The 26156-nt window shown below is 42.7% G+C and overlaps 2 protein-coding genes across 5 annotated transcripts; both read right to left on the minus strand.

Moving 5' to 3' along the window:
- Nucleotides 1-856: 856 nt before the first annotated feature.
- Nucleotides 857-9860, minus strand: rab1ba (zRAB1B, member RAS oncogene family a). The gene is made up of 6 exons (XM_040181619.2): nucleotides 9497-9860; nucleotides 6228-6300; nucleotides 6053-6148; nucleotides 4464-4559; nucleotides 4223-4354; nucleotides 857-3339 (listed from the first exon to the last, which is right to left on the minus strand). The coding sequence occupies exons 1-6, from the start codon at nucleotides 9508-9510 to the stop codon at nucleotides 3145-3147; spliced, it is 606 nt and encodes a 201-aa protein (XP_040037553.1). The 5' UTR covers nucleotides 9511-9860; the 3' UTR covers nucleotides 857-3144.
- Nucleotides 9861-9927: 67 nt separating this feature from the next.
- Nucleotides 9928-25703, minus strand: LOC120822172 (ephrin type-A receptor 3). 4 transcript variants are annotated; one of them, XM_040181612.2, is made up of 16 exons: nucleotides 25479-25703; nucleotides 23688-23749; nucleotides 22699-23317; nucleotides 21738-21893; nucleotides 21072-21404; nucleotides 20218-20253; nucleotides 20064-20172; nucleotides 16322-16410; nucleotides 15595-15708; nucleotides 14004-14084; nucleotides 13828-13920; nucleotides 12986-13107; nucleotides 12182-12291; nucleotides 11746-11905; nucleotides 11473-11609; nucleotides 9928-10684 (listed from the first exon to the last, which is right to left on the minus strand). In XM_040181612.2, the coding sequence occupies exons 1-16, from the start codon at nucleotides 25582-25584 to the stop codon at nucleotides 10408-10410; spliced, it is 2604 nt and encodes an 867-aa protein (XP_040037546.1). In that variant the 5' UTR covers nucleotides 25585-25703; the 3' UTR covers nucleotides 9928-10407. The 4 variants fall into 4 exon arrangements, with proteins under 4 accessions (XP_040037546.1, XP_040037545.1, XP_040037544.1 ...); XM_040181611.2 differs by having other exon boundaries at nucleotides 20064-20253; nucleotides 23688-23746; nucleotides 25479-25702; XM_040181610.2 differs by having other exon boundaries at nucleotides 20064-20253; nucleotides 25479-25702.
- Nucleotides 25704-26156: the final 453 nt, after the last annotated feature.

Here is a 26156-nt window from a genome sequence, read left to right on the forward strand (position 1 = left end):
GCAGGTTAGCAGCTCCAATTACGGCTGCCACCACCAGGTGGCACCTTGCAAAATGTCCCCCCCCCTACACCCTTGCTTTGCTGTTCCTTTTACTCATTTTCATAGTTTCATTTGATAAAAATTAAATGTTAATGAAGCAACGTTTCTTATTAAGTGACTTTTAGGCTGTCACCAACTGGGAACAATTTGCAATTGGAATAACAAGAATGTAGTATTATAATTGGGAACGTTTCTTTGATCACTTTGATTTGTATCCTCTGACATTGATGTTACTTGATGAAGAGGGATTCTGCACAGAAAGAATATTTTCTGTTTTCTATGATGTTTTAACATCAGTAAATATTGTGTAATCAATGATTAATCTATAGTCAATGTCTACCCATTGCTTTCAATAGCCAGATATTACTATCTTTGACTGTAATAGCTTGGTTAGAAGGGTTTCATTCAAACTTTTATTACCTGGATTACAATTATTGACCTTCACCATATAATTATATTTATGATTATATATGTATATAAAATACACATCCATGTCAGAAAATATCTAACTTTTTCTTTCTTAATACTTGTTTAATCTTTTGACTTAATTTCTGAAGTTTTATTGAAGTGTTTTATCTATTGTAAAAAAATATTCATGATTAATGACATATTTATATATTTTTTTATACCTTGAGGTCACCTACACCAACCAGTCAAGTTTCATTTTACATGAGCGTCCGTCCAAAATGTCATCACTCCAGCATTTTATCGGTTTAGAAATTTGTGAGAAATTGTTATAATTAGCATATGAATTCTTGAGTTATGACATATAAGGCCGCTGCTGTTGCCCCCCCCATCACAATACCAGACCAGCTCGTTTTGACGTTGATCTTTTTCATCCTTTTATTATATATAGTATATTTATAATATGTACAGAAAACAAACAAAAGAAACATGATCAAACTCAGCAGGGAGACGGTACCAAAGTGAACGAGCCGAACAGAAAAGAAGCCAGAAGGTGACTGACAGGCGGTGCTTTTTATTACCAAACAACACCTAGTGAGTGTCTTATTGAACAGCGAGGGACAGTGTGCAAATGACGTGGGAAATACCCCCCAAACGAAGAACAAAAAATGTGAACGTAAAAAGAAAAGTTTTGTTTCATCAGAATCACATTCATAAGCAAAAGACCCCCCACACCCCCGACGAGTCTCTTTGACCCCCCCTACCCAGAGTCCCCCCTCCCCCTAAATCCTACAACAGAGAGAGAGTGGTATTCAATGAATACATTAAAATCAGTGGAATATAAAGACTAAGATAAAACATAAAAAAGGGAAATCAGTCATTGAACCCCAAAAGATCTGGTATACGTGTGTGTGTGTGTGTTTCCCTCCAGTGTTGAGTTTAAATGATTCACATCTACTCAAGTGAGACCCGTGTGATGCTGTGATGCCACCATGTGTCCAAAGACCTCGGGAATATTACACGGCAAATGTTAACACACACACACACACACACACACATACTTCGGGAGGACCTTGAGGAATTCATCGAGTCGGAGTGACGCGGTTGGCTGGAGGGGGGGAGAGTTGGGAGTTCATATCCGGTCAGCAAACCAAGACCAGTCAGTCCCAAGCCCTCTCAAACAGCCCCTCCATCCCCCGGAGACAACACCAGTGATGACAACGACTACGGAGCAGCTTCTGCTCAGCGTGGATCGCCCTAGAAGATAAACCGAGACCAGCCGCACTTTCCACTTCTTTGTATAAAATGGGAAAAGTTGAAGCTCAGATTAATGAGACCCAACAAAGTGTCTTACTGGGCCCATCTGTGTGGGGATGGTTGAAAAAAAAAAAAACAAACACTACAATAATAAAAGTAATTGTAAGATCAATGCAGTTGTACTTCAGTAAATTAAGCTGGGCCCCCCCGTAATATTTAGTGTCATTCCAGGAAGGGGCTGTGCTAAATGTTACAACATTTTGTCACATTGCTTTATCTTATGGATGAAATGAAGACTACAAAACAGAACAACTAGCACCATATATTGCGGTGGTCACACAGCCCCCCGGCTGAGTATGTGGACTCAGCTATAGCTACAGTCTGTATTTGCTCTTGTATGGGATCTTTTTACAGGATCGGAAACGTTTTACTTAAGCAATTTATTTCAGAAACCTGCCGAAGCTTCTGGGTAATTCAGCTTTGGTGACTGGAGGAACAGAGAGCCGAATAGTCAAATATTATCTCAGGCTATTGCGTTAGCTTCGGCACATGCTTTGAAGGGAACGTTCCCCAGCATACAAGAGTTTGCTGACTAGTAGTGTGAGCTAAAGTATAGCTGGCTTGCTAGCCGGTTACAAGTTAACTCGCTAACTAGCCGCGCAGGGGGAATGATGCTTTTACTTTATTAACCCGCGGAAAGAGCAGGAGAACAGGTGTGTGGCTCAGATTCACCTGGATGACAAAGACATTATAAAAAAAGTCCCACTGCGTCCCGTCTGAACCTGAAGAGAGTGAGGAGGGGGAGGAGGCGGCTCACCCAACACCCAATCAGTAAATGGAGATGATAAGTCAGCAACACTTTCAACACTTCCTACCATGTGGGACTCAAGCACACTGCCAATATTCCTCTGTGTGTGTGTGTGTGTGTGTGTGTGTGTGTGTGTGTGTAGGCAAAGAATTCCAGTTTCTTTTAACTTCTGCCTCCTCACTACAATGTGTGTGTGTTTATAGAGAAATAAGATCACTATAATATATATATATATATATATATATATATATATATATATTTTAGAGATTTCCACTTCCTCCATTCCAATCTAAATCTTTACCAATCCCACCATTCAATCCCCCATTTCGGTTTTCTTTCCGTCTTCTTGGCAGACGTAAAGGTGGCCTCGGCCTCTGTCCCTCCCTCACAGCTTTCCTCTCCTGGTTGTTTGATGGGCCTGAAATGAACAATCCGTCTTCTGATCTAAACACTTAAACAGTGTCCCTGTTGGGCCGACCCTCCCTGGATCTGCTGAAGGAAGGGGGGGCCAGCAATTCTGGGTAACGTGGCGTTATGGTTAGGGAGTAGCAGAGATTAGGGAAGGGAACATAGAAAGGGAGAATTCAGTGAAGATGGCGGCGGAGGGTGTTGTTGCGGTGGCCGAGGGGGGTCTCTTAACAGCAGCCCCCCCCGGACTGCCGGACGGGGGTGCTATCGATCTTCAAGTTGGGCTTGTCTCCGCCGGCCGTGGCCCCGGGGCCCATGCGCTTCTTGATCTCCGCGGCCATGGTCATGAAGGCCTGCTCCACGTTGGTGGCGTTCTTGGCGCTGGTCTCCAGGAAGGGGATGGCCAAGGAGTCGGCAAACTCCTGCCAAGGAAAGAAGGCTTGCAGGTTAAGCGTGCATGTTAGACCTGCAACCGACGCGCACACTGGGTGGAGGACTGGTAACTCGTGCTGTACGTGAAGGTGAGGCTTTCCTGGGATTTGGCTTACTATTTAGATGAGACAATACACACAAAAACGTTGGTTTTCATGCACTGATTCATGGAGAGGTAGGAAGAGATATCCAAACCTATGGCAGCTTCCCGAAAAGTGTGCAAATAAGCATATCTGTTATGCAAACTGCTAATTTACACATATACTTTCACAAGGTTTCAAATGCTAGGAATAATTAGAAGAAGTTACCAACTGGAAAAGAGGCTTTGTGAGATCCATTAGTTCATTGAGAAAATGACGATGACAGACGGCCCAGTCTCCTTTAATGGTCTGAAATAACTCCTGTACTAAATAGCTTCCCAGCTTCATTTGTAACCTTCACAGTCCAATTACAAAGCCTTGTGTTGTGAAAGCTCACACCAGTGGAGCAACAATCTAACAACTCGCTAAATGGCTTTCATAGAATCACAATAACCCATTTCTTTGATCATATTTGTAGGGGGATAACTTATACAGATAACAGGACATTTGTAGCTTCATTCAAAAACCTCAAAAGAAGCTTATAATGTAAAAAGTAACAAAAATATATTTTTTAGGAGAAAAACAAACCAATTCGAAAGTAGTTTGAATTATAAATATCATTCATGTTTTTTGGATTGCTGTTAATAATAAAAATGTTCCTGTGAGTTTCACATTATAAAACCTCTAGTAGTGTAATGAGCATAATTCTTCACTTTCCTTGAAGAATGACTATATACACAACTGATCAAAAGGATTGTATCTCAGTCCTGCAGACAGATACAAAACCTGTTACCTTGGCTGTTGTGTAGTCCACTACTTTCTTAGTGGTCAGGTCACACTTGTTTCCCACCAGCAGCTTGTTGACATTTTCACTGGCGTAGCGGTCGATTTCCTGAAGCCACTGCTTGACGTTGTTATAGGACTCCTGCACGCAGATGAGAAGGTGCCGCGGTCACATTACAGCTTTTTACAGAACCTCAACACAAAGTAACTCTATTCTGAAATGTCACAGTCATTTGCCGCTCTGAACCCACCTGATCCGTCACATCATAAACCACTATGATGCCGTGGGCTCCGCGGTAGTAACTGGAGGTGATGGTGCGAAACCTCTCCTGGCCGGCAGTGTCCCACTGCGACAGACAGGCAGAGATGGAAAATGGCCGCAATGGAGACAAGATTAGATACACCTAAACACCATTTCATAAAGAATAAATACATAAATAACGACTCCCTCCTCTGAATCCTTGAGGCAATTCGATGTCATGTATTGTTATGACCAGCATGTATTGATGACATTAATGACGTGCTAAATGCACATTAAACATGTTCAACGAACATTATATTCGTAAAAATCTGTAAGTTTACAAAAGCTGTACAACTAAGGGAAACACTGGTCTCCCACGTTCATTTACAGGATAATAGAGGACAGCTGATTTCATCCACACACTGAATTTCTTTGTTCAGACTACTATTTTAAAACTGCCTTTTATGTCATCTGAAGTATTTATGGAGCAGAAAAACATCGTCAGCAGTTGAGACTGCAGGTGTATGCCAGACTCTGGCATATTATCAGCTCCATTTCTGGTGCCTGTGATGGACACAAAGGATTCTTTTCCTGCACTTGATGAAAGCCTAAAAGTCATGGCACCAACCCAAATTTATTTTCCACACTATAAGGCGCGCCTTCAATGAATTCCCTATTTTAGAAAAAATTTCATATATAGGGCGCACCGGATTATAAGGCGCATAAGATACTGCAGTCAAACGTTAGACGTCGGGGCGGGTGGATGGGGGGGGGGGGGGGTGTGGGGAGGTGGAGACGGTGCTTTCAGGGTCCAATCGGTGCTGCGAAGTGCGTCCGCTCCCGCCGCCCCCCTCGCCATCCACGCCTTAAATCTTCGGCTGCTCTCCAGCCCTTTTAGAATAACTTCTTTCCCCCATTAAGATGGTTCAGCTACTGTAGAGAAAACGGCACCGTCTCTCGCTCTTTAATCTCATTAAGTGCTCGGCGAGAACGACAGCTTGGTTTCTCCGATGCGCCCTGAAACAAGCTCCATATCTCACACGCTTGAGCGCCGCTCAGCATCTCGCCGTCGTAGACCGAGCTTTGGCATGTTTGGCAGAGCGCCTTGAGCGCTGTGTACAACCAGTATGGATCAACCGATTAACCAATTGATCCGTATATAAGGCGCACTGTCGTTTTTTGAGAAAATGAAAGGCTTTTAAATGTGCCTTGGAGTGCGGAAAATACGGTAACGCAAATTATTTAATTTCCTTACTGAAGCAGGTCTTTCATCGCCACCACATACTTCCATTTAGAAAAACCTAATACTGAAGCATCACAAAGTTCTGAAAGCTTCAGAAATATTGAGGGCTATCGGTTTTATACAACCTTCCCAAATAACACAATTTACAATTACGGAGTTTACATTAAAATAATGAATATCAACTATGTTTCACCTAAAGTGGAACAAAGAAAACAAAAAAAGCTGACCAGAAGTGTACATGTATGAGAAGAGTTACAGTGTGTCAGCTCTGTTTGGGATGGCGGAGCCTGTTCCCAATTCATCCAGGATCGGCTCGGTCCGAATGTGTATGTGTATGTGTGTGTGTGAGAACTCACAATCTGCAGTTTGATGGTCTTGCCGTCAAGCTCGATAGTGCGGATCTTGAAGTCCACTCCGATGGTGCTGATGTAGCTCTCTGTGTAGGTGTCATCCTGTGGAGAGGGAGATGTTTAGAGCCTTAGGAGGAGAGATGGGAACAAGCTTCTTGGAGGGTGGGACTGATCTACTTACAGCGAAGCGGAGCAAGAGGCAGGACTTCCCGACTCCAGAGTCTCCGATGAGCAGGAGCTTAAAGAGGTAGTCACTGGAAGAACAACACGACAGGTTAGCACAGGCACATCTGTATATTCATACACAACAATATAAATAGCAACAATGTGACAGCTGAAAAAAGTGCTCGAAGTTCACGACATTGAATGAAGACATGCAACTTTTCTTTCTTCGTCGGTCACTCTCAGCTAAAAACCCACTGGTTTCTACTCAAGATACCTAAAAACAACCTCACAAAAAATTGTGTTAAATTGTGTGGTTTTTTTTTACAAAGCCTCAGTATTTTACTGAAAGTGCCGCTCACTGTAGTTTTTAGTAACTGTTCCTCAAAAAGGAGGAATGATACATTTATGGAATAATACATTTGCTGGCAGACCAGATGGACATTTGGTGCGTTAGTGGGGATTTATGATTTTTTTTAAACATCTGTGGTGCGGAGACACACTATGCACTCTCTGTTGGTTTGGTATGTAGAAATAGAGCAGGAGTAGAACAAAGACTTAAATCAAAGGAGAAGGGTGTCTCAGACCTTTTCACTTCTGTAAGAACTCCAATGGTGGACTCACGGAGTTAAACCTTTACAGTGAAGAAGAGAGCCCAAGTATCTAAACAGTATCGAATCTGTTGTAACCAAAGCATGGTGGAATTAACAAGCTAGCCATCTAGCTACCAGACAGCTTCCACAAGTTATCACTTTAACCGATGAAAGCGAAGGTCAAGAGTACGAGCTGGAACTGAGATAACGAGTGCAATCTGAAAGAAGAGGTTGGAATTCAGCAAACAACTGTTTACTAAAATATCCCTAAATTACCTTTAATGTTTGACCTAAAAAAACCTTCCATTAAAAAATAGTGGGGGGGGGACATTTATGTGGGGATTTTAGTTTTTGACACTGTTTTCAATTCATCAAGTCAATAATGAAACCATGCTAGAGCCGGCAGGTCCATCCGGCCCTGGAATGGGGACTGTCGATCACTAGAAACTTCTTAACGGTTTGCTACTCACTCCTACAACGGCCAGGTTCCTTTGGAATGATGGTACAACACCCCCCCCCCCCCATCACTGAGGGAAAATGTCACATGAATTTGTCACACAGGAAGGACAGCCGAGGAGAGTTGCCCAACACCACGGATATTCTTGTGGCATGGGAAAGGTGAGACTTGTTGTGCCTGACTCTCAATCAGCTGCTGCGATCTCACGTCTCATCAACAGCACTGTTGCAATCAGCCCACTTCATATTTCCACACGGCTTGTGGATTGTGTTGATGAGGGCAGCTCATCCCCCACCATTCATTTCAGCAAGCTGCCCAGATACCCTCTTAAGTGCGCAGCCTATTGTGAACTTAATCTCAGACATACGGAGACGGCTCTTAATTAGGCAGTGATTCAGTAATAAGAGCAGCGTGGGTGACTATGTGCAACCTCAAATCGTAGAAGAGACTAAGCAAAGGATCTCACCGAGTTGTGTTGCTTTATTCTTTGGAAACAAACGTCAAATGTGCTGTATAGCATGCATTCATAGATCCCTTGAAAATACTTTCTCCTTGGTATATGAAAGGTTATTAACAGCGATTAACTGCGATGGCAACGTGGTGTAAACAACTGAAATGGCGTAATTAGGGGTCAACAAAAAACAGGACTCTCTCCCCTTTCCTTCCATTCAGCAAACAAAGCTAGCGACAAGCATGTATCCATTACTCTACCCAAGCCGCGTGATTCCTTTACCCTAAAGGATTGTACAAAACGCCGCCAACAAGACGTGGATGCTACAGGCGGTGTATTCTTTGATACAAAGTGTAGCTTTTCTGATTCCATACTTAGGAATAGTTTTTTCAACAGTTTTTTTTCTTTTCAGAAAAGATGCTAATGTTCTAGAATGATGAATGTTATACAAAAAAATGTTGTACATGCCGGTACACTAAATAGTATCGAACAGGGCGATACTGATATAAAACACAGTGTTGCAGGCCGTCAAAGATGTCTGATGGGCAGCTGGGTGGAAGCTCCATCCTCATGGAAGACACCAAGAATGCTCTGCTAGTTCTTTCTCTGGTCAGACATCACTTAATCATGTTTTATTGTTGAATTCATTTTACGCCCTTTTTTGTGTAAAGACAACAACTATTTAGACATTCAAGGCCGTTGGGGTTAAATGATGCGACCTGTGGAATGGTGATGACCCATTGAGGGGATCCTGATTAACAGAGTTCCCTTTAACGTTGGAGAATAACAAACACGTATAAAATGATTTGCATCATCAAATGTTTTTTTTTTTTAACCTTTGAATAAACTCAAATATTTGACACCTCACCACATGCAGGCTGATCCGGGTGCAGCAGTGGTCGCTGTGAAGGGACATCTAACGAGACACACGGTCTCAAAGTCAACATCGTGAGAAAGCATGCGAGGGCGTGGAGGCGTTGGATTAAGCTACAGACGCTTCCATCAGGACTCAAGTCTCTGACGTGGACACCGGGACAGCTCCGACCGACCCGGGGACAAATCCATGGTCCTCCCCCTTCAGGGACAGCTGTCAAACATCTGCTCTAGCTGCCTTGTCATGTAGCATCAGCTCACAGCGGGAGATTATTTCATCCGCCTAACTAACATGCACATACATGTGCGTATGTATGTAGTGGGTGACGTTAATTACGTCGTTACCGCGTTAACTATTTAGCTGTTAAATGCATCTACAGATGACGGACATGCCTTCAGTCCAATCTGCTCGTGACGTCAATCTCTGGAGGAAACCAGACACTGGAGTCTCACAAAAGTAACTCGAGAAAACAAACGCACTTATGGCGCATTTAAAATGAAGTTACCGGCCGTGTGAAGCGCACGTAGCCACAGATCCGACGCGTCCGTGTGATTCGCGGGCTAACGTCCGCGGAGGACACGGGTCCGCCATCCGCCACAGCACCGCTACCGGCACGCTGGAGCTCTTCCTCGCGGATCGTACCGGGAGCTCACTGCCGTGGCGGCGGCTCTCTGACCGGGCGGACACATCCGTGTGTCCGTCCCCGTGGAAAGGTCGCGTGTCACGGCCGACACGGGGACAGAAAGCACGTCCGCGCCCTGTTCACCGCTAACGTTAGCTAATTACTGCTTAACAACACACTCATTGACAGCACAACAAGGTTACACAACGGAACAGGCCATCGTACAGTGAGGACGTGTAACCGCACTCGACATTAACTGGTTCACAATGTTGCGGGTTGAACGGGACTCACTATTCGGGATTCATGGTTTCACTCTGGAGGTGTTTTTCTGTCGGGAGATTCGACTCTTCCTTCCTACTCGGGTGAAAAAGATGACTTCCGCGTATCCGAGGCACTTAGCTGGCTGTTTCACCGTCTCTGTTATTGTCCCCTGGTCATTCCACTGTATTCGACCTCTATCGTTTCATATGTCCTTGATTCTAGCGGACATATCTCTGTTTCCGACGGTCAGACAGCTGTATTTTACTCCTGCTTTTTGCCTTTTTGTGCCCGTTGCTTGCTAGCGGCTCAAGATGGCTGCGCAGGTGCGGTAGTGACGTGTGGTGACGTATCGTGACGTGTGGTGACGTGGCGCTACTCAGAAACCTTGTCGAATCCACGTTTGGTGGGCTGATGGGATTGTAGTTTATTAAGTGTCATTGGGGACAGCATTGCCATTAGAATCTGTTGAATCTGTGTTATTTTAATGAAGAAACTCCAGACGGACATAAGACAGGATTGAAAAGTTCAAATCAAAAGTATTCAATAAAAGCAAAGGTGCTGTGCTAAAAAAAGCATATGCCTACAGGTATTTATACAGATCAGTAAAGGTGTGAAAGGCATTGTCCACGGCCCTAGGCATGTGACTTCTCCTGGGGCGTTCGTTCAATGTAATTTCGAATGTCTCTTGGTCAATATCAGTTGAGCCATCAAGATTACATGCATTTCGGTTCATTACATTACATTGAGCACAATCATAGCTGTGCATTGGTACAGCACTGGTGTACACTAAATGCATTTTATTAATTGGTCTAATTTATAACCTGGGTTGTCAGTTTGTTTATAATATTCTACAATTCCAAATACATTTATCTTTTCTAATGACAGATAATTCTCGTAATGGATTTACAAAGCAGATATACAAAAACTTTTTAAAAACTAAGTTACAGTCTATCAGCTTCCACATTTTCATCACTGGCTGCAGCACCACCAGGACTAGGCCGGTACAAATTTTCCAATCTTCCTCCAGAATCCGTCCGTGGATCCTGAGAGGCGGAAACGGCAGCGGCAACCTCCAGGCCGTGGTTGATGTAGCCGGCCTCCTGGCTGGCCTTCAGCGCTGGCAGCTCAGAGAGAAGACCTTTAAGTATCTCGCCCAGTTCCTTGAAGTCAGGCCTACGGCTCGGCTCCTTGTCCCAGCAGCTCTGCATCACTTCATAACTGTGTATGGGAGGAAATGAAGGTTGGGCAGGGAGGCATAACAACTATAAATCCTATAGATATACAAGAATAATCCCCATGCTTTAAGGCACAGCAATATTAATATGGGACCTATTGTTACAGATTCCATCTTTGTGTCGAGTGATATGTAATTTGTCAGAAAGTGGGGAAAAGTTTAATCATTTTAAAATTCTATTCATTTTTTATTTAACCCCTGGATTTGTATTTGAGTAAATTCAGTATGAATATGTTAAAACTAAGGAATCTTACAATACATTAACAATTTATAAATGTGCAACAAAGTAATAAATATATTCTATATTTGCAGGCAGATGTTAAACAGGTATTACATTACATTACAGGACATTTAGCTGACACTTTTATCCAAAGCAACTTACATTACATTTTTAACCCATGGCTTTTTACATTTTTGCCCGGGGGAGCAATTAGGGCTTAGGTGTCTTGCTCAGGGACACTTCAACATGGGACATGGAGCAGCTGGGGCTCGCGGTTCCCGCCGCACCCTCTCTACCTCTGCGCCATGTCGACCCCGGTATAAAGGTATAAATATCGTCATCTTAGTCCCCATGTGTCAAACTCGCGACCCGGCGGCCCGCCGGATGACACTGATATTGTGAGAATTATGTTTTTTTATATCGATGTGTTTTGCACGTTTCGTTTCTTAGGATATATTCATGCATAGCATATATTCAAACTGAATGAACTTCTAGTACCAACAGCTTTATGTTATTTCTCATAACCAGGAGCAAGTGTGCCACTGGACTCACAGATTGTGGTCACAGTCCTCCGGGGGTTTGAGCCTGTGTCCAGACAGCAGCAGCTCTAGCAGCTCGTGGTTGTGAACTCCTGGATAGGGGGTCCGACCTCGGGACACAATCTCCCACATGGTCACCCCAAATGACCACTAAAGAGAACAGGGACGAGAAATCATATTCAGAGGAGAATTCTGTAAGATGATCAGCAATTATCACGACCCAGACATGAGCTGCTGATAGTGGGGCTGTCAAAGTAAGGTGATGCTCCACCAAGAGTGGACTCACCACGTCACTTTTGGAAGAGTAGATGGACTCAGACAGGCTCTCGATGGCCATCCACTTAATTGGCACACGGATAGTTGCCTTTTGACGATAATAATTGCTGCTGTAGATTTTCTTTGACAGGCCGAAGTCAGCCACACACACCCTGAGGTCATCGCCCAGCCTGTGAATTAAGAAACAGGTTTTTAAAAGTGTGTTCAATATATTCAGCACAAGTTATGCAGTGGGGAGTAAAAAGTTCCGTTAGTCAATGTCTTCACACACAGCGTCTCCTCTCAGACCCTGAGTCTGCTCACTTACATTTTGAGCAGCTTCCTTCTCATATACAAGCTACGGCTGAATACCAATGGCTGAGGACAGAGACACAGTCATATACCAACAAGTAGTCCTTCATTTTGAAGCCCCTCTCCCCCCTCTCACTGCCTGCTTCTGGACTCACATGCAGTTGCGTGCAGCTAGATCTCTGTGCAGGAACCCCTTCGCGCTCAGATAGGCCATCCCTGCTGCAATGTCGATCCCAAAGCGCAGGAGACTCTGATGGGGCACAAACTGGAAGAAGGTGGGAGAAGGATGTGATCTTTTGGATATTTGTGAATGTTAAATTGTAGGGGAGGGAAACGAGAATGCTGAGTTTAGGTATCTGTCATTTAGTGGTGAGATTGCAGATCTCTTATCACTCCTCCCTAGCATGAAAATAAAATAAAGATAAAAATGATGAATGGATTAGATTAATTGGCATCGCTAAATTGCCCGTAGGTGTGTGGATGTGAGTGTGAATGGTTGTTTGTCTCTGTGTTAGCCCTGCGATTGGTTTGCGAACAGGGTGTACCCCGTTTCTCGCCCGTTAACTGGGATTGACTCCAGTCCCTACGTGACCCGATATGACGGCTAAGTGGTTTGAAGATGGATGGATGATGTGATGAGCTTCTGCTAAATGACCTGTAATGTAATGTAATGTAATGAGCTTAATTTATTCATGTGTTCCAGTTTTTAACGGATAAATACCCTCAAAAAGCCAAACCCATCTTAAATATGATGCAATGAGGATTTCTGGGTAACATGTCTGTATATTTTCCAATGTCAAGTCAACACCGACAAGCTGAGCACATTTACCTGCCTGGCTATCAATTATGAATTTCAAACATAAAAGAGGCAGCGAGTAACTATGGCCAATGCTAAGTAACGTTATTGCATTCTTCTATAGGTAAGCTGTGTGTATCGGTGTATGCGTGGGAAGTTTCACCATAGGAATATCGCCATATCGGGTAGCAATGAGGAAGCGGCGCAGGTCTCTATGTTTCATGTAAGGCAGGATGACCAGAGGGACAGGCAGAGGAAAGTCCTGCTCTCTCTGTAAAGTAACCCCTGCAGGACAAACAGACACACACTCTTTCACAAGGCTGACAATACTAAGCTGAGTCTTTGGATACAACATGAAACCTGTAATTGCCTCTAGAATCAAACAGACTCTCTTATTTCATTGGTCTCAAAAATAATGATTGAACGGACCACTTCTGCTTATCTAAATTGTAGCTGTGAACTCATTGTACTTGACTTGAGTCTTCCTTTAGCTGCTAGCCTACCAGCTAAGACTGCTAACACTTGCCATGTTTGTTCATGGCCATTCTGAGAATTTTGGAGGAGTGGCTTTGCAGGGAGTTTTGAGTGTTGATTCTGCCAACTTTCAACTTTCTTGCTCGATTTTGCAACTTTTTGGGCTAGTGCTGATAGCTACTTTGGCACAGAGTTGGTAAAATTGCTCAGGGTTTTCATGATGGACCCAATAAGAAAAAAGTTTTTGAAGATAAGGAAGACAAAGAAGTTTTCAGCTTACAAATATGAAAACATTTTATATAAAGTTGGTTAAGGTGTTCATTTTTATATTTAGTCATCGCCCAAACATACGTAACTGTAGACATGAGTTGTAAATTTCCCCAAAATTACAACATTACTGTAATATGTGATATATGTCAATGGCTAACCTAATGAGCCACTGATTTACCCATTAATACTCAACAGAACATGTATAAAGCTTGAGTATAGAAAGAGAAATAAATTGGTTCTAGGATGAAAATGTTATCTTACCAAGTAGTCCAACCACATTTTCATGATCAAAGTTCTTCATGATATCTGCCTCTCTCAAAAACTCATGTAAGTCTTCTTGACTGTGGATTCCAACTATGTGGGTTGGAGAAACAGAATGAATAATAAGAAGTAGCAGATGAGAGTCCTAATAAAGGGCTTGATTTCAGTACACACACCTCTCATGGTCTTCACGGCCACCTTGATGTCCCCGCCTTCATCTAGTGTAAAAACACCTTCGTAGACTGAGCCAAATTCTCCTGCAGAGCAGAAGAAATAAACTGCCAAATCAAATATTGGTGTAAATATGCAGAAAAAAATTACATTTTTACCACCAATTTGGTCAAATTGTAAGTGCCACAGCAAAATTAGGATGGCTTGCCATAAAAGTTGTGATCATTCATCGTTCCAAGAGGATGAATCCTCACATCATAATTCTTATTCAATTCGCTGTAATTCCCCGACGTACCTTCTAATGCAACCAGCAGCACATCAACTCATCAACGAAATCTACGTAATGGATTGGGAAAGAATTTGGTACAGAAATTGAAGGTTCCCAAAGGATGGATCTGTATTACTTTAGATTTTGACTTTTGATCAAGATATTGACATTTACTAAAACTACTATTGGATGTATTGGCCTCCAACTTGTTAGAGACAATAATCGCACTTAACACTTACTCTGTCAATGTGAGCGTGTTAGCCTGCTAATTTGGTCCAAAGCACCACTATCGACAGACCCCCAGATCCACTAGAATGGTTGAAGACTCTGAGGACCTCATGTACGCACGCGTTTGCGCCCAATTCAGGCGTATTTGTTTTGCAATGTGTGTGTAAAACCATGGCGAGGTATGTACAAACAAGCCCGCAGTGAAAATTCTCTGCCTCTTCAAAGCAGGTGCAAACCAGAATGCGGGTTTCCTCACATATGCCTCCTGGTGAAATGGCAACAGTAATCCGAGCCTGACGGCGACATAGGCCAAGGAGACAAGCTAAAAGGATTTTTGCCACAAGGATCACACTTTTTCAGTTGAGTGAACACAAAATCATTATACGTTACAGATGAAGCAGCCATGCAATATTACAGATAAAGGAAGAAACCAAAGATGACATTGCCTCTCCGACTCAGCGTTTACATTCCATTCCAGCAGTTGTTAAACTCCTTGCTACATTATTGGCATCAGGATTATTTCAAAGAGCCATAGCATCAGCAGTGGGAATATCGCAGTCTGCACTTAGTCGTATCACAGCACAAGTACTTAACCGCTACAGCGCATTGGTAATCAACTTTGTTGTCACTGAATTTTGTTTTTTGCTGTTTTGACATTGGCTAATCCACGACAGGCTCCTAAACCTGGCAAAGAACTATTAGAACCAGCTTTTGATACATTTGTCAATTTTCTGCATTTTTGTGGCCTGTTTCATACCTTTCGTTGCTTTAAACGTTGATTAGTCAGTGAACAGTCAGGCTTTACAATAAAAATCATTCACTTGTTTATTATTCAATGATGTTCTAATTCCAGTAAAGTGAGTGTAAAGAAAAACATTGGCTTTTTGCAGGTGCAAATACATAGGTCATTATGATAGTATAGTGCATACTGGCACTTGATTTGGTTAGCAATATCCCTTTTCACATTTTTTTTTAAATGATCATAATCATGAGAACTGAACTGGTTACGAATTAGTCAACAAAACCTGTAGTTAACCATGGAACCATGAACCACAGTTGAACTGTGACGGGATCTTTTTCATGAGAAACCATAAACTGACCTTTGCCGAGCTCCTTGCCCAGGGTGAGCTTGTTTCTTTCCACAAGGACCTCCTTAAGACTGGACAGCAGCCGGTCACTGAGCCCCTCAAAAAGCTGGACCACACCCTCTATCACTGAAACAAATAGGAAGTCAAAGGATTTACTTCTAAATTGTCTGAGCTCCCTTTGAATAAGAATCATGAATAAGATTTAAAAAGTGGCTGGTCTTCCTACTGAAAGGAAATTGTATGAATAAGACATCTATCTTGTCAAATGACAGGTTGCTGTGGTAGTGAGAAAAGAAAAGTAATCTTGACAAGACTGGACTTCTTTTTCTCCCACCAACAACCTGACTGTTACCTTTGATAACTCCGTCCTGACCTCATCCCTAACTGCTAGGAACCTCGGTGTGACACTCAAAAGTAAACTTTCCCTCACTGCCAACATCACAACAACAAGACATTCCTGTCAGTGGCGGCTGGCCCTTAGAGGGCCATGGGGCCAAATATATATTTTTTCATCATATTAAAAGTACATTTTACAAATAGTCAATATTTGTATATTTGTGTTTTTGAAATATGGAATATACCCAGTAATATTTAAGATAAAATAAGATATCTGAGGAAAATATACGTCCTCCGCCTGTCTGCATGTCTCAGCTGGGCTCGGGCCAGGCCCCAAAAAAGCGGGTCTAAGAAGCAGTTTAGCCAATTGCTGATTAAAGATAAATGAGTGGTAAATGCTTACTGTTGGACGTCTGAGGTGCAGCCTCCAGCTGCTGTGGAGGTGGGCTGGAAGGTGCATTCATGGGCAAAAGCTCTAATTCCTGTTGAGGCCTGTTGGTGAAATTGTTATATAGTTATATATTAATTAATTATTGTGGGTGATTTTAACATTCATGTGGATGTCGACAACGACAGCCTTGGTACTGCATTTCTTTCATTGTTAGACTCAATTGGTTTCTGTCAGAGTGTAAATAAACCGACTCACTGTTTTAACCACACTCTCGACTTGGTTCTTGTGTATGGGAATGGGATTGAACATTTAACAATCTTTCCACAGAACCCTCTCCTGTCGGACCATTGTCTGATAACCTTTGAATTTCTCTACCGGAATCTCCTCCTCATGCCAAGGTTTTCTACAGTCGACACTTGCCCTGTCTCAAGATATCAGAAGACTCCTGTGAGAACTTCAGTCCATCCCAGGTCGATCATTTTGTCGATACTGCTGCAGGCTCTTTGAGAGTGGCGCTGGACGCTATTGCTCCTCTGGAAAGAAGAATAGCAACAAGAAGGAAGTTTGCTCCTTGGGATAACCCTCAAACACGGAACCTAAAGCAAACTGTGTGGAAACTTGAACGATTATGGTGTTCCACCAAATCAGAAGGATCTAGGCTAGTTTGGCAAGACAGCCTTAAAACATATAAGAAGGCTCTCCGTAACGCAAGAGCATCTTATTACTCATCATTAATAGAGAAAAATAAAAACAACTCCAGGTTTCTCTTCAACACTGTAGCCAGATGGACAGAGAGTCACAGCCCGGTCGAGCCGTGTATTCCTTTGGACCTCAGTAGTAACGACTTCATGAATGTCTTCAATGATACGATTCTGACTATCAAAGACAAAATTGATGGTCTCCTGCCTTCAACGAGTGCCGACCTGTCCTCAGATGTAGGAACCTTGGATGCAGCAGTGGGCCCTGATGCCTGCTTGGATGCCTTCTCTTCCATCAACCTTGACCAAGTGACTTATTTAAATCGGACCAAGGACTCATCTCTTTTCTTGTGTTGCTGGACCTCAGTGCCGCATTTGATACCATAGACCATTGTATCCTGTTGCAGAGACTAGAACATTTAATTGGTATCAAAGGAACTGCACTCAGCTGGTTTAAATCCTACTTATCGGATCGATCCCAGTTTGTGCTTGTAAACGGTGAATCCTTGAGGACCACCAATGTTGTTCACGGTGTCCCACAAGGTTCTGTACTTGGACCAATTTTTTTTACCCTCTATATGCTTCCTTTGGGTGATCTTATCAGGAAACACCGCATAAACTTCCATTGTTATGCAGACGATACTCAACTATATCTGTCGAGCAAACCAGAAGAGACCGACCAGCTTGCTAGACTTCAAGAATGTCTTGGAGACATCAAAACTCGGATGACCGGCAACTTCCTGATGCTGAACTCAGAAAAAACAGAAGTTATCTTGATAGCGCCTTCGAAGCCAGCTGTCACGTGATACAGTTTTTATGGATGGAATTGCTCTGGTAACCAGCAGCACCCTCAGGAATCCGGGAGTTCTCTTCGACCAGGATATGATCTTCAACTCTCATATAAAGAAGACTTCAAGGACTGCCTTTTTTCATCTACGTAACACATCAAAAATCAAGAACTTCCTGTCTCAAAGTGATGCAGAAAAATTAGTTGCGTTTGTCACTTCCAGAATGGATTACTATAATTCTTTGTTTTTAGGCTTCCCGTGTAAATCTCTTAAGCCTCTCCAGTTTATTCAGAATGCTGCAGCATGTATATTAACACAAACTAAGAAAAGGGATCATATTACTCCTTTTTTAACTTCTCTGCACTGGCTCCCTGTTTAATCAAGAATAGAATTTAAGGTACTTCTCCTCACCTACAAGGCACTTAATGGTGAGGCACCGTCTTATCTAAAAGAGCTTGTAACACCGTATTGCCCTACAAGGCAGCTGCACTCCATAGATGCTGGGTTACTTGTTGTTCCTAGGGTGTTAAAAAGTAGGATGGGAGCCAGAGCCTTCAGTTATCAAGCTCCCCCTTTGTGGAACCAGCTTCCACTTTCAGTCCGGAGGGGCAGATTCGGTCAACTCTTTTAAAGTAAAGCCTAAAACTTTCCTCTTTGATTTTGCTTATAGTTAGGGCTGGCTCAGGTTAGCCTGGACCAGCCCTTAGTTAAGCTGCTATAGGCTTAGACCGCCGGGGAACTTCTTAGGACACACAAGCTCCTCTCTCACTCTCTTTCTACAATGATACACGTTTTATTAATGCACATGACTAATTCAGCTTCTTTCCGGGAGTTTTTTTGTGCTTTCTCCCCTAGCAGGTCTCCGTGGATCGTAGTTCCTTCTGGACACCTGCCGTGGCCCTGCTGACATTTGCGGCTGCCATCATCATCATTATTATTTTAAATATTAATCATATTAATCATAAACCAACATTACCCTTTCTTAAAGTATTTGTGGTTTCCCTCCCTGCAGGTTTCTGTGGGGAGGGTGGTTCTATCTGATGGTGGTTGTCTCTGAAGTGGTCCTGCCGTGCGCCTAGCTTACTACTCACAATTACTTGAATCATGTCTGTCATAGGAATTGAATGTATTATACATTTTTCATTCTGTACACATGGCATCCATTGTAGTCTGTCCATCCCGGGAGTGGGATCCCTCCTATGACGTTCTCCCTAAGGTTTCTTCCCTTTTTTTCCCTCTTGGAAGGGTTTTTTCCATTTTTTGGGGAGTTTTTCCTGTGCCGATGGTGGGGTTTCGGGAGAGAGGATGTCGTGGTATGTGTGCAGACTATAAAGCCCTCTGAGGCAACTTTGTAATTTGTGATTTTTGGGCTATTTTCTGAAACTGATTGGCTGGCCCTACCAGAAGAAGCCACCAATGGTTCCTGTAGATACATGCTGCACAACATCAGGAGAATATGTCCCCTTCTCACTAAGAAGGAAACACAGGCTCTGATCCAGGCTCTGGTCATTTCACAGGTTGACAATTGTAACAACCTCCTAGCAGGTGTACAAGCCAGCCCCATCCGACCTCTGCAGCTCATCTAGAATGCAGACTCGTGTTCGACCTACCCAAATTCCCCCTGCTCTTCCTCTCCCTTCACTGGTTACCAGCGGCTCTCCGTATTCGGTTTTAAACATTGGTACTTGTGCTGTGCACCCCAGAGATCAGGTCCAGTCTACATGCAAAATATGGTCAAACCTTAAACCTAAAACTATTCTTTGATAGTATACCGACCACTCAAATCTCTTTCTCACCCATTCATACACAGATGACAGGAGCTACTTTACACAGTGACACCTGCCCATCAGTAACTCACATTCATACACCAGTTGCAACTTTGGATTAAGTGTCTCGCCGAAGGAAACATTGACATTGCAACAAGTAGTGGTTCTGATTCCCAAATGTTTTCTTTCAGGGCCCCCTTTGAGGATATAGAAACAATGTAAGACCCCCCCCCCACTCTCCTCCTTAGTAGCCGAAGCCTTGTTGAGAGCCATGTGGGGAAATAGCTCAGAATTTCACACCTTAAGCCAACGGTTAACGTACTACCAGTGTGAGCTTGTTCTTTGCAAAACAATCCACCTTATCAAATACAGCTAGGCAGCCAGGTGCTATAGAAAAAAGCTACAACTCATATTGTATCACAATGAACTCAGAAATGTGTCTACTTATAAAACATTTTTCTATTGTTATTTCAAAAGAAGCAGAAGTGAAGCCTCCCTTTACCTGAGTTTGGTGTAGTGGCTGCGCAGGACACACACAGCAAAGGGGAAAACAGCCCCGAGCAGCAGGAGGCCAAACAAGACTCCGACTGTTAGCCACATGTAGAGGCGACTCGGCTCAGCAGCCGGCACTATGTGGTGCTTTGAGACGTTTAAGTCCGATGTCACAGTGATCTCCACAGGTGGAACTTTCCCTATGAGAAAAAAAGAAGTGTTCACTGTGGCTCCCAAACCGAACCACACTTTCATAAAAAATTGATTATTTTTACTCTTTATCTCAAAGTTTCATCTTCCTGGGACCATGGATATGCACAGCAAATATCATGGACGAATGGTTATTCTTTACATTTAGGTGTGGACCATGAACTGTAAAGAAGAAGTGGGTGACTCATTATGAAGCCACCCACACGTTGGTGGACCGCCATTTTAAAGCCTTGACTTTTGCTGTCGCCATTTGGGATTTTTCCAATAAAGAGAAGTCACCATATTTGCAATGTCCGGGAGTGACGTTGAGATGTTGAGACTTTAGGGATGTATAGCTCTGGTCATTGCTGCATGTTGTATTCCCAAAATAGAACTTTTGCCATTGCATGACTCTTACACTAATGGAACACAAGTCATAAAGGCATCAAACCGACTTGGCCTTATCAATAACACAGCAATGTAAAGCTTTAAATGTAAAGCTTGCTAACATGAACTAACATGCGCTAATGTCAATGCAGCTTGGTCATACCAGATAAAGTAAGAACATGTCAACAAAGCTGTTGTTAATTAAGAAATAGTGTATTTTTCTGTGTTGTTTTCTACGGAAAGAGGAAGAACATGTCTTGTTTGAGTTGCATAGTCAAACTCATTCAACATGGGAAGTTTACTGTTGGGAACTGAAACCAGATATAAACCCTCAAATGATGTTGTCACAACACTGGCCACCCCTGTGATGAGGTAGCCTGTTTTTTACAGTCTTTTCCTGGATGATTCAACGTGTTGAAGACATCTAGTCAGAGTTACGTACATCTATGGATGGTGATGGTGGCGGTGGATGAAGCCAGCGTTCCCCGCAGATCGGATAGGTCATTCTGGGCTTGCACTGTAAGTCTGTAGTTGAGCTGCGGATTCACTTCTGTGATGCTGACTGACGTGTTGGTCAGGCCTGCCGAGTATGGAAGGAAAATCACATCGTCCCCACATGCCTTCCACCGATGGCCAGAATCCGCTTCCCACTCACACTTGATGGAATACTTAATTTCATGTCTGCCGCCCCAGTCCTGCGGAGGATCCCACGTCACCATCAGCACAGAGACATTGGGATAATAGACCGTTAGATTCACGGGGGCAGAGGGCGGCTCTGAAAGACAGGACAGGGAAGCGAAACATGATCAGAGTCAAAATCAAAATCTATCTGGAGAAAATTCAAATAACATTAGATGAAGACATACAAGTCCAGCATCGGGTTGAAAATCAGGGACATCAATCAATCAATTTGACAATCAATACATAAATTGATTGGAAATGGGTCACAGTGACAGATGAAAAAAAGAGTTGTCCATTCTGCCACCACGTCTGTTGTGATACTACCACTGGGGGAGCCAAAGCAGACAATTTTCAAATTCAATATGATGACTTTAATGTTAGTTCCTGTGCATCCTTTTCATACTAGGAGAACACCAGTGTTTCTTACTGGTGCAGCCGAGCTCATAGGGGTCAGTTGGCAGTCTGTTGAAATCTTGCAGACAGTCGCACTTCTCTGTTCCCTCCCCATGCGTCCTGCTATTCTGCGGGCATGGCCGGCATTCTCCACTCCCATTGATTGGTTTGTAGAAGCCCATTCTACACACTGGTGAAATAGAAATAGTGAACAGGGCAGCTGCTGTGGTCAGACTGTAGTTGTACTGGTCAAGTTGGAATTGAGATTTTTGATCCAATGACATATTAGCAATTTATTTGTAATACATAAACAGTGTTCATATATAACAAACAAGAGAAATATGTAGTGACATTTTACAGTGTGAAAATAAAGTGGTTGATGAAAAAACAGCTATTTTCAATCGACCACAAACATATTTATGAAATTTCTTGACACTTCTTGATATTTATTAGATTTGATTGGCATTGGCATTGGTGAAGGTTTGCACTTAGGATATGTAATAAAATGATTATTGAATAAGCCTTTTTTTGTTTTTGTTTTGCAAAGTCATGGTTCCAAAGAGATTTGGACTGGGAATATATTATCCCGAAAAGGATGAGGATCATGGTGAAGAGTCATCCTTGCAAGATTCCTCGCCACAGTACTTCTCGAAATGTGTCAATATTTTTCACAAATATTGGCAAAAATCAAATGCTGTCATGTTTTGATGACATCCGTGGCAGTTTGCACATTGGAAAATTGTGTTAAGTTGAAATTAATAAATAATTAAAGAGCCACAATGAAGGCCAGGTTCCTAGGGAGCCAATCAAAACGCAGATGGTTTCAGAATTCTATAGCCTTTTCAATGTGCTAACAACATTCACTTGTGATGAATTAGAGTAAAAGACATTTATCTTTCCACATTAAATTCTGCCTTCCATTTGACTGTTGTGCTGTATAATGACTGCCAGATTGCCTCTTTTTGGACATTTGAATTAACTATAAATCTCCATACCTTGACAGGTGTCCTCCATGACTTGATGGCCAGCCTTACAGTTACACCCACCCTGCACTGGACTCCAAACTCCATCCACATCACACTCTCTAACAGGTGGGAAAAGCTCCACGGCCCCCTTCACGCAGGAACCCTTTAATGGACCAGACGCGGCCCCGGTTGCCTCAAACGAGGCAAGGTTTGCCACGGTGTAAGGGCACCTCCTGTAGTACAGTCTGATGGAAGCTATTAGCACACACCTTCCTGAATAGGAGAGGGCCAGATGGAAGCCCCTGCTGCTCACGGAGCCCAGGCTCAGAGCCCGGCTGCGGTTCAGATACCTGGATACCTGGTTTGGAGGGACTGTTACAGGGAATGCCTTGGAGGTCTGAAGGTCCAAAACAGCCTGAGTGTTTTGAAATCTTGCAATAGGTGTGTTTGAATCAAACAGGTAAACTTTTAGCGGGGTGAGCTGATGAGACGGCTCCTCTTCTTGGGCAAATGAAACATCCATCAGTAGATGGCGGGCACCTTTCCGCTCCATCCATCTGCTTAAAATCGTTCTCGTTACGATTCTTCCACAAGCTTGAAGCACGGGTACTGGACTCGGTGTGCCAACTGTGAGCTGGATTTCATTCCACTGTGATAGCAGGAAGATGCAAGAGAACGCCAGTGAAAAGCTGCAGAGTAGAACTACAGGTGCAACAACCTCATTAAAAGACAAATGTGGTTGTTGTTGTTGTTGTTTTTTACAAAATTAGTTCATTATTTCACTCATAACAAAAGCTACAGGCCACATCAACCAACCACGTCAACAACTTTTTAGTAGTTGCTGAACTAAATGAAGGGCATTTCAAAACAGTAGATTGAAGTTAAAAATAGAGGAAATTTAAAAACAGGAACTAGTTCATACTGGGGTCATTATTAAGCAATTCATTAAATTGTGTTTTTACAGTACATGATACATTTTATAATGACATGGAAATGTGTCACTTAGCAATCCAACTTACTTCATTGGTTGGGTCAGAATTCCATTCCAGCCTGGTCTGTTTATCAGATTGGAAAATCTCTACTAAATAAAGTCAAAGACAGAGAAAGATAACTGTTCCTCTCTCCAATCAAGCTGGACTTGTTTTCTAAACCGAACTATAAGTGACTTAATAGCAGGGGCTGGCACAACACTTTGCATCCCCTTTCAACACTAAGCATGAGGCTGCTCTTGCTCTATTATTCCCTAATCTGCCAAGTGTTTCCCCCTTGTCTTCATCAGGGGGCTGTTTAACGTTGCTTCCTCCATCTTTAAACAAAACTCTTTTGTAGAATTTAGTAAAGGAGTGATGTAAAACAAACCTTTGAGCAAATCTTTTGCCTTCACACGGCTCTCGAGAGGTTTCCCTCTATACATTGCATTCCTTTTTTCTATCTTTAAATAGAAAATAGTTCTTAGCGACAATAATATTGCTCTGAAAAATTGTATTGGAGAACTGTTAAGGTCTATCTCAATGCTGCCACAGTCTTAGTCCCGCCTCTCAATGCTCTCATTGGTTGAGTACTGATCAACATCCCCGTGACCCAATGGTTGTCTGTGGCTGGATTCAAATTGTCAAAAAAATTACCTCCTAACATCTATTCCTTGACATTACGTAGTTATGATGCAACGGGAGACGCATGTTATGGACGTCAGTCAGCAGCGGCCAAACTACAATTTCTCAGAAAATGGACTCTACAAAGAAGCGCATCTTAGATGCCTTCATCCATGTGTAGTTACAGTGCTGTATCATGCAGGCCACGAACAACCAGGTTCAAAGTATTGCTTTATTTATAAGGTTGCGAAGAGTTATGCTAATGGTTGCTGACATGGTCTGCGTTTCTCGGTCATAATCGTTATTTCTCGTGAACGGCCAAATGATACGTTGCTATTTAAATATTGCCGCCGCAGGACGGAATCGTGGGACGGAATCGTGGGATGGAATCATCTCCCTCCCTTTTGTGAAAGATAGTGAAGAATTCAAACAGCGCTTATCTTGGCGGTCACTTACACTACTTCCGGCTCATTCACCCTTCCTAAGCAAATTTGACAATTCAAATCCAGCCAAAATGTATGTTCAGAGCCTGTGAGCAACAGTCTTTCAAAATAATTTAAAAAAACAAAAAACTTTATGAGCCCTACTTATATTGCAACTATTTTTTAAACTTTCGATACAATCATGAAAACTTGTTCTTCCCATTCTTCAAATATATACACATACAATGCAGATAAAATACATGATAAAGTCTTAGGGCATTTCTATTGTCACCCTATTTACAATGGTCACATCCGGTAGACGGAAGCGGGTTGAACTAATAAAGTACTTTATTTTGACACAAAACCCCAAAATGCCTAGAGGCCAAACACGGAACAGGACATCACCGACAACCCAGGACGCACACACCATAGTAACGACATTCAATGACGCGACAAGAGACACACGTTGCTTAAATACACTGGGAAGGTACAGATGATTGGACACAGGTGGAAACAACCAGGAACACGGCAGACCATCGCAGGGGGTGACACGACACGACAGGGCAGGAAGTGAACAAACCCACACCGTGACAAAAATGAGAAGATTATCATATACATATATACCATAAACAGCACTTTTAAAAATCTCAATCACTTCTTATGGCCCACTTTATAGAATTGTGCCTCAGACTTAAAATTTACAATGACATCACCACATAAGCATGTTAAAATGTAAGACACCAATGTGCACAGTAACATCTTTGAACCCTCGAGTGTCGAACTCCTGAAGACTCACCCTCCTCTGCTTGGTGTTGATCATCACAGCCGACTTCCCACAGGCAGATCCAGAATAGGATTAAAGGAGGCCAGACACGCCTCAGCACCAGGTTACCCACAGCCATGTTTCCAGCAGGTTTGAGGTGTGTTCTCACATGCGCCTGTGACGGTGCTACTAGTTGAGTCTGTCTGCATTTACATTCGCTGTTGACTTGACAATGAGGAATGTCGTAATTAAAGTGCTGAGATAAGTCTTCCCTTCCACCCCCACCCTTCTGAGTTCCTGTATTCGTGGTGTTGTTTTCAAAGATGCAATATGCTTCAGAACACACAAAATAAAGACACTCTAAAGTATAAAGTATAATTCTAACTAGAAAATTCAAGTGTGTCACATCGTCCCCTTTCTAGTCTTGCTCCGTTTTTTGTACCTTGTACAGATATTTTTGTTCTTTGATTAACTAAGTAAGTAAATAAAAAGTAGTATAGTTATAGTATAGTTAGTTACTATACTAGTTACTAGTATAGTATAGTTTTTTTTTCCTCTACCAAGAGTGATTTGCTTTTGCACCAGAGAGTTCGGACCTTGTCATTTTACGTTAGCTTGATCTGAGTGTGCCCATTCCCTTGAAACGCACGCAATCATAAGGTCTGCTGCGCGGGTCGTCACCCCCCAAGCTAAAATTGAATTTCAATGTAT

The sequence above is a fragment of the Gasterosteus aculeatus genome, chromosome 7, assembly GCF_964276395.1.
Source record: "Gasterosteus aculeatus chromosome 7, fGasAcu3.hap1.1, whole genome shotgun sequence".
Classification (NCBI taxonomy): Eukaryota; Metazoa; Chordata; class Actinopteri; order Perciformes; family Gasterosteidae; genus Gasterosteus; species Gasterosteus aculeatus.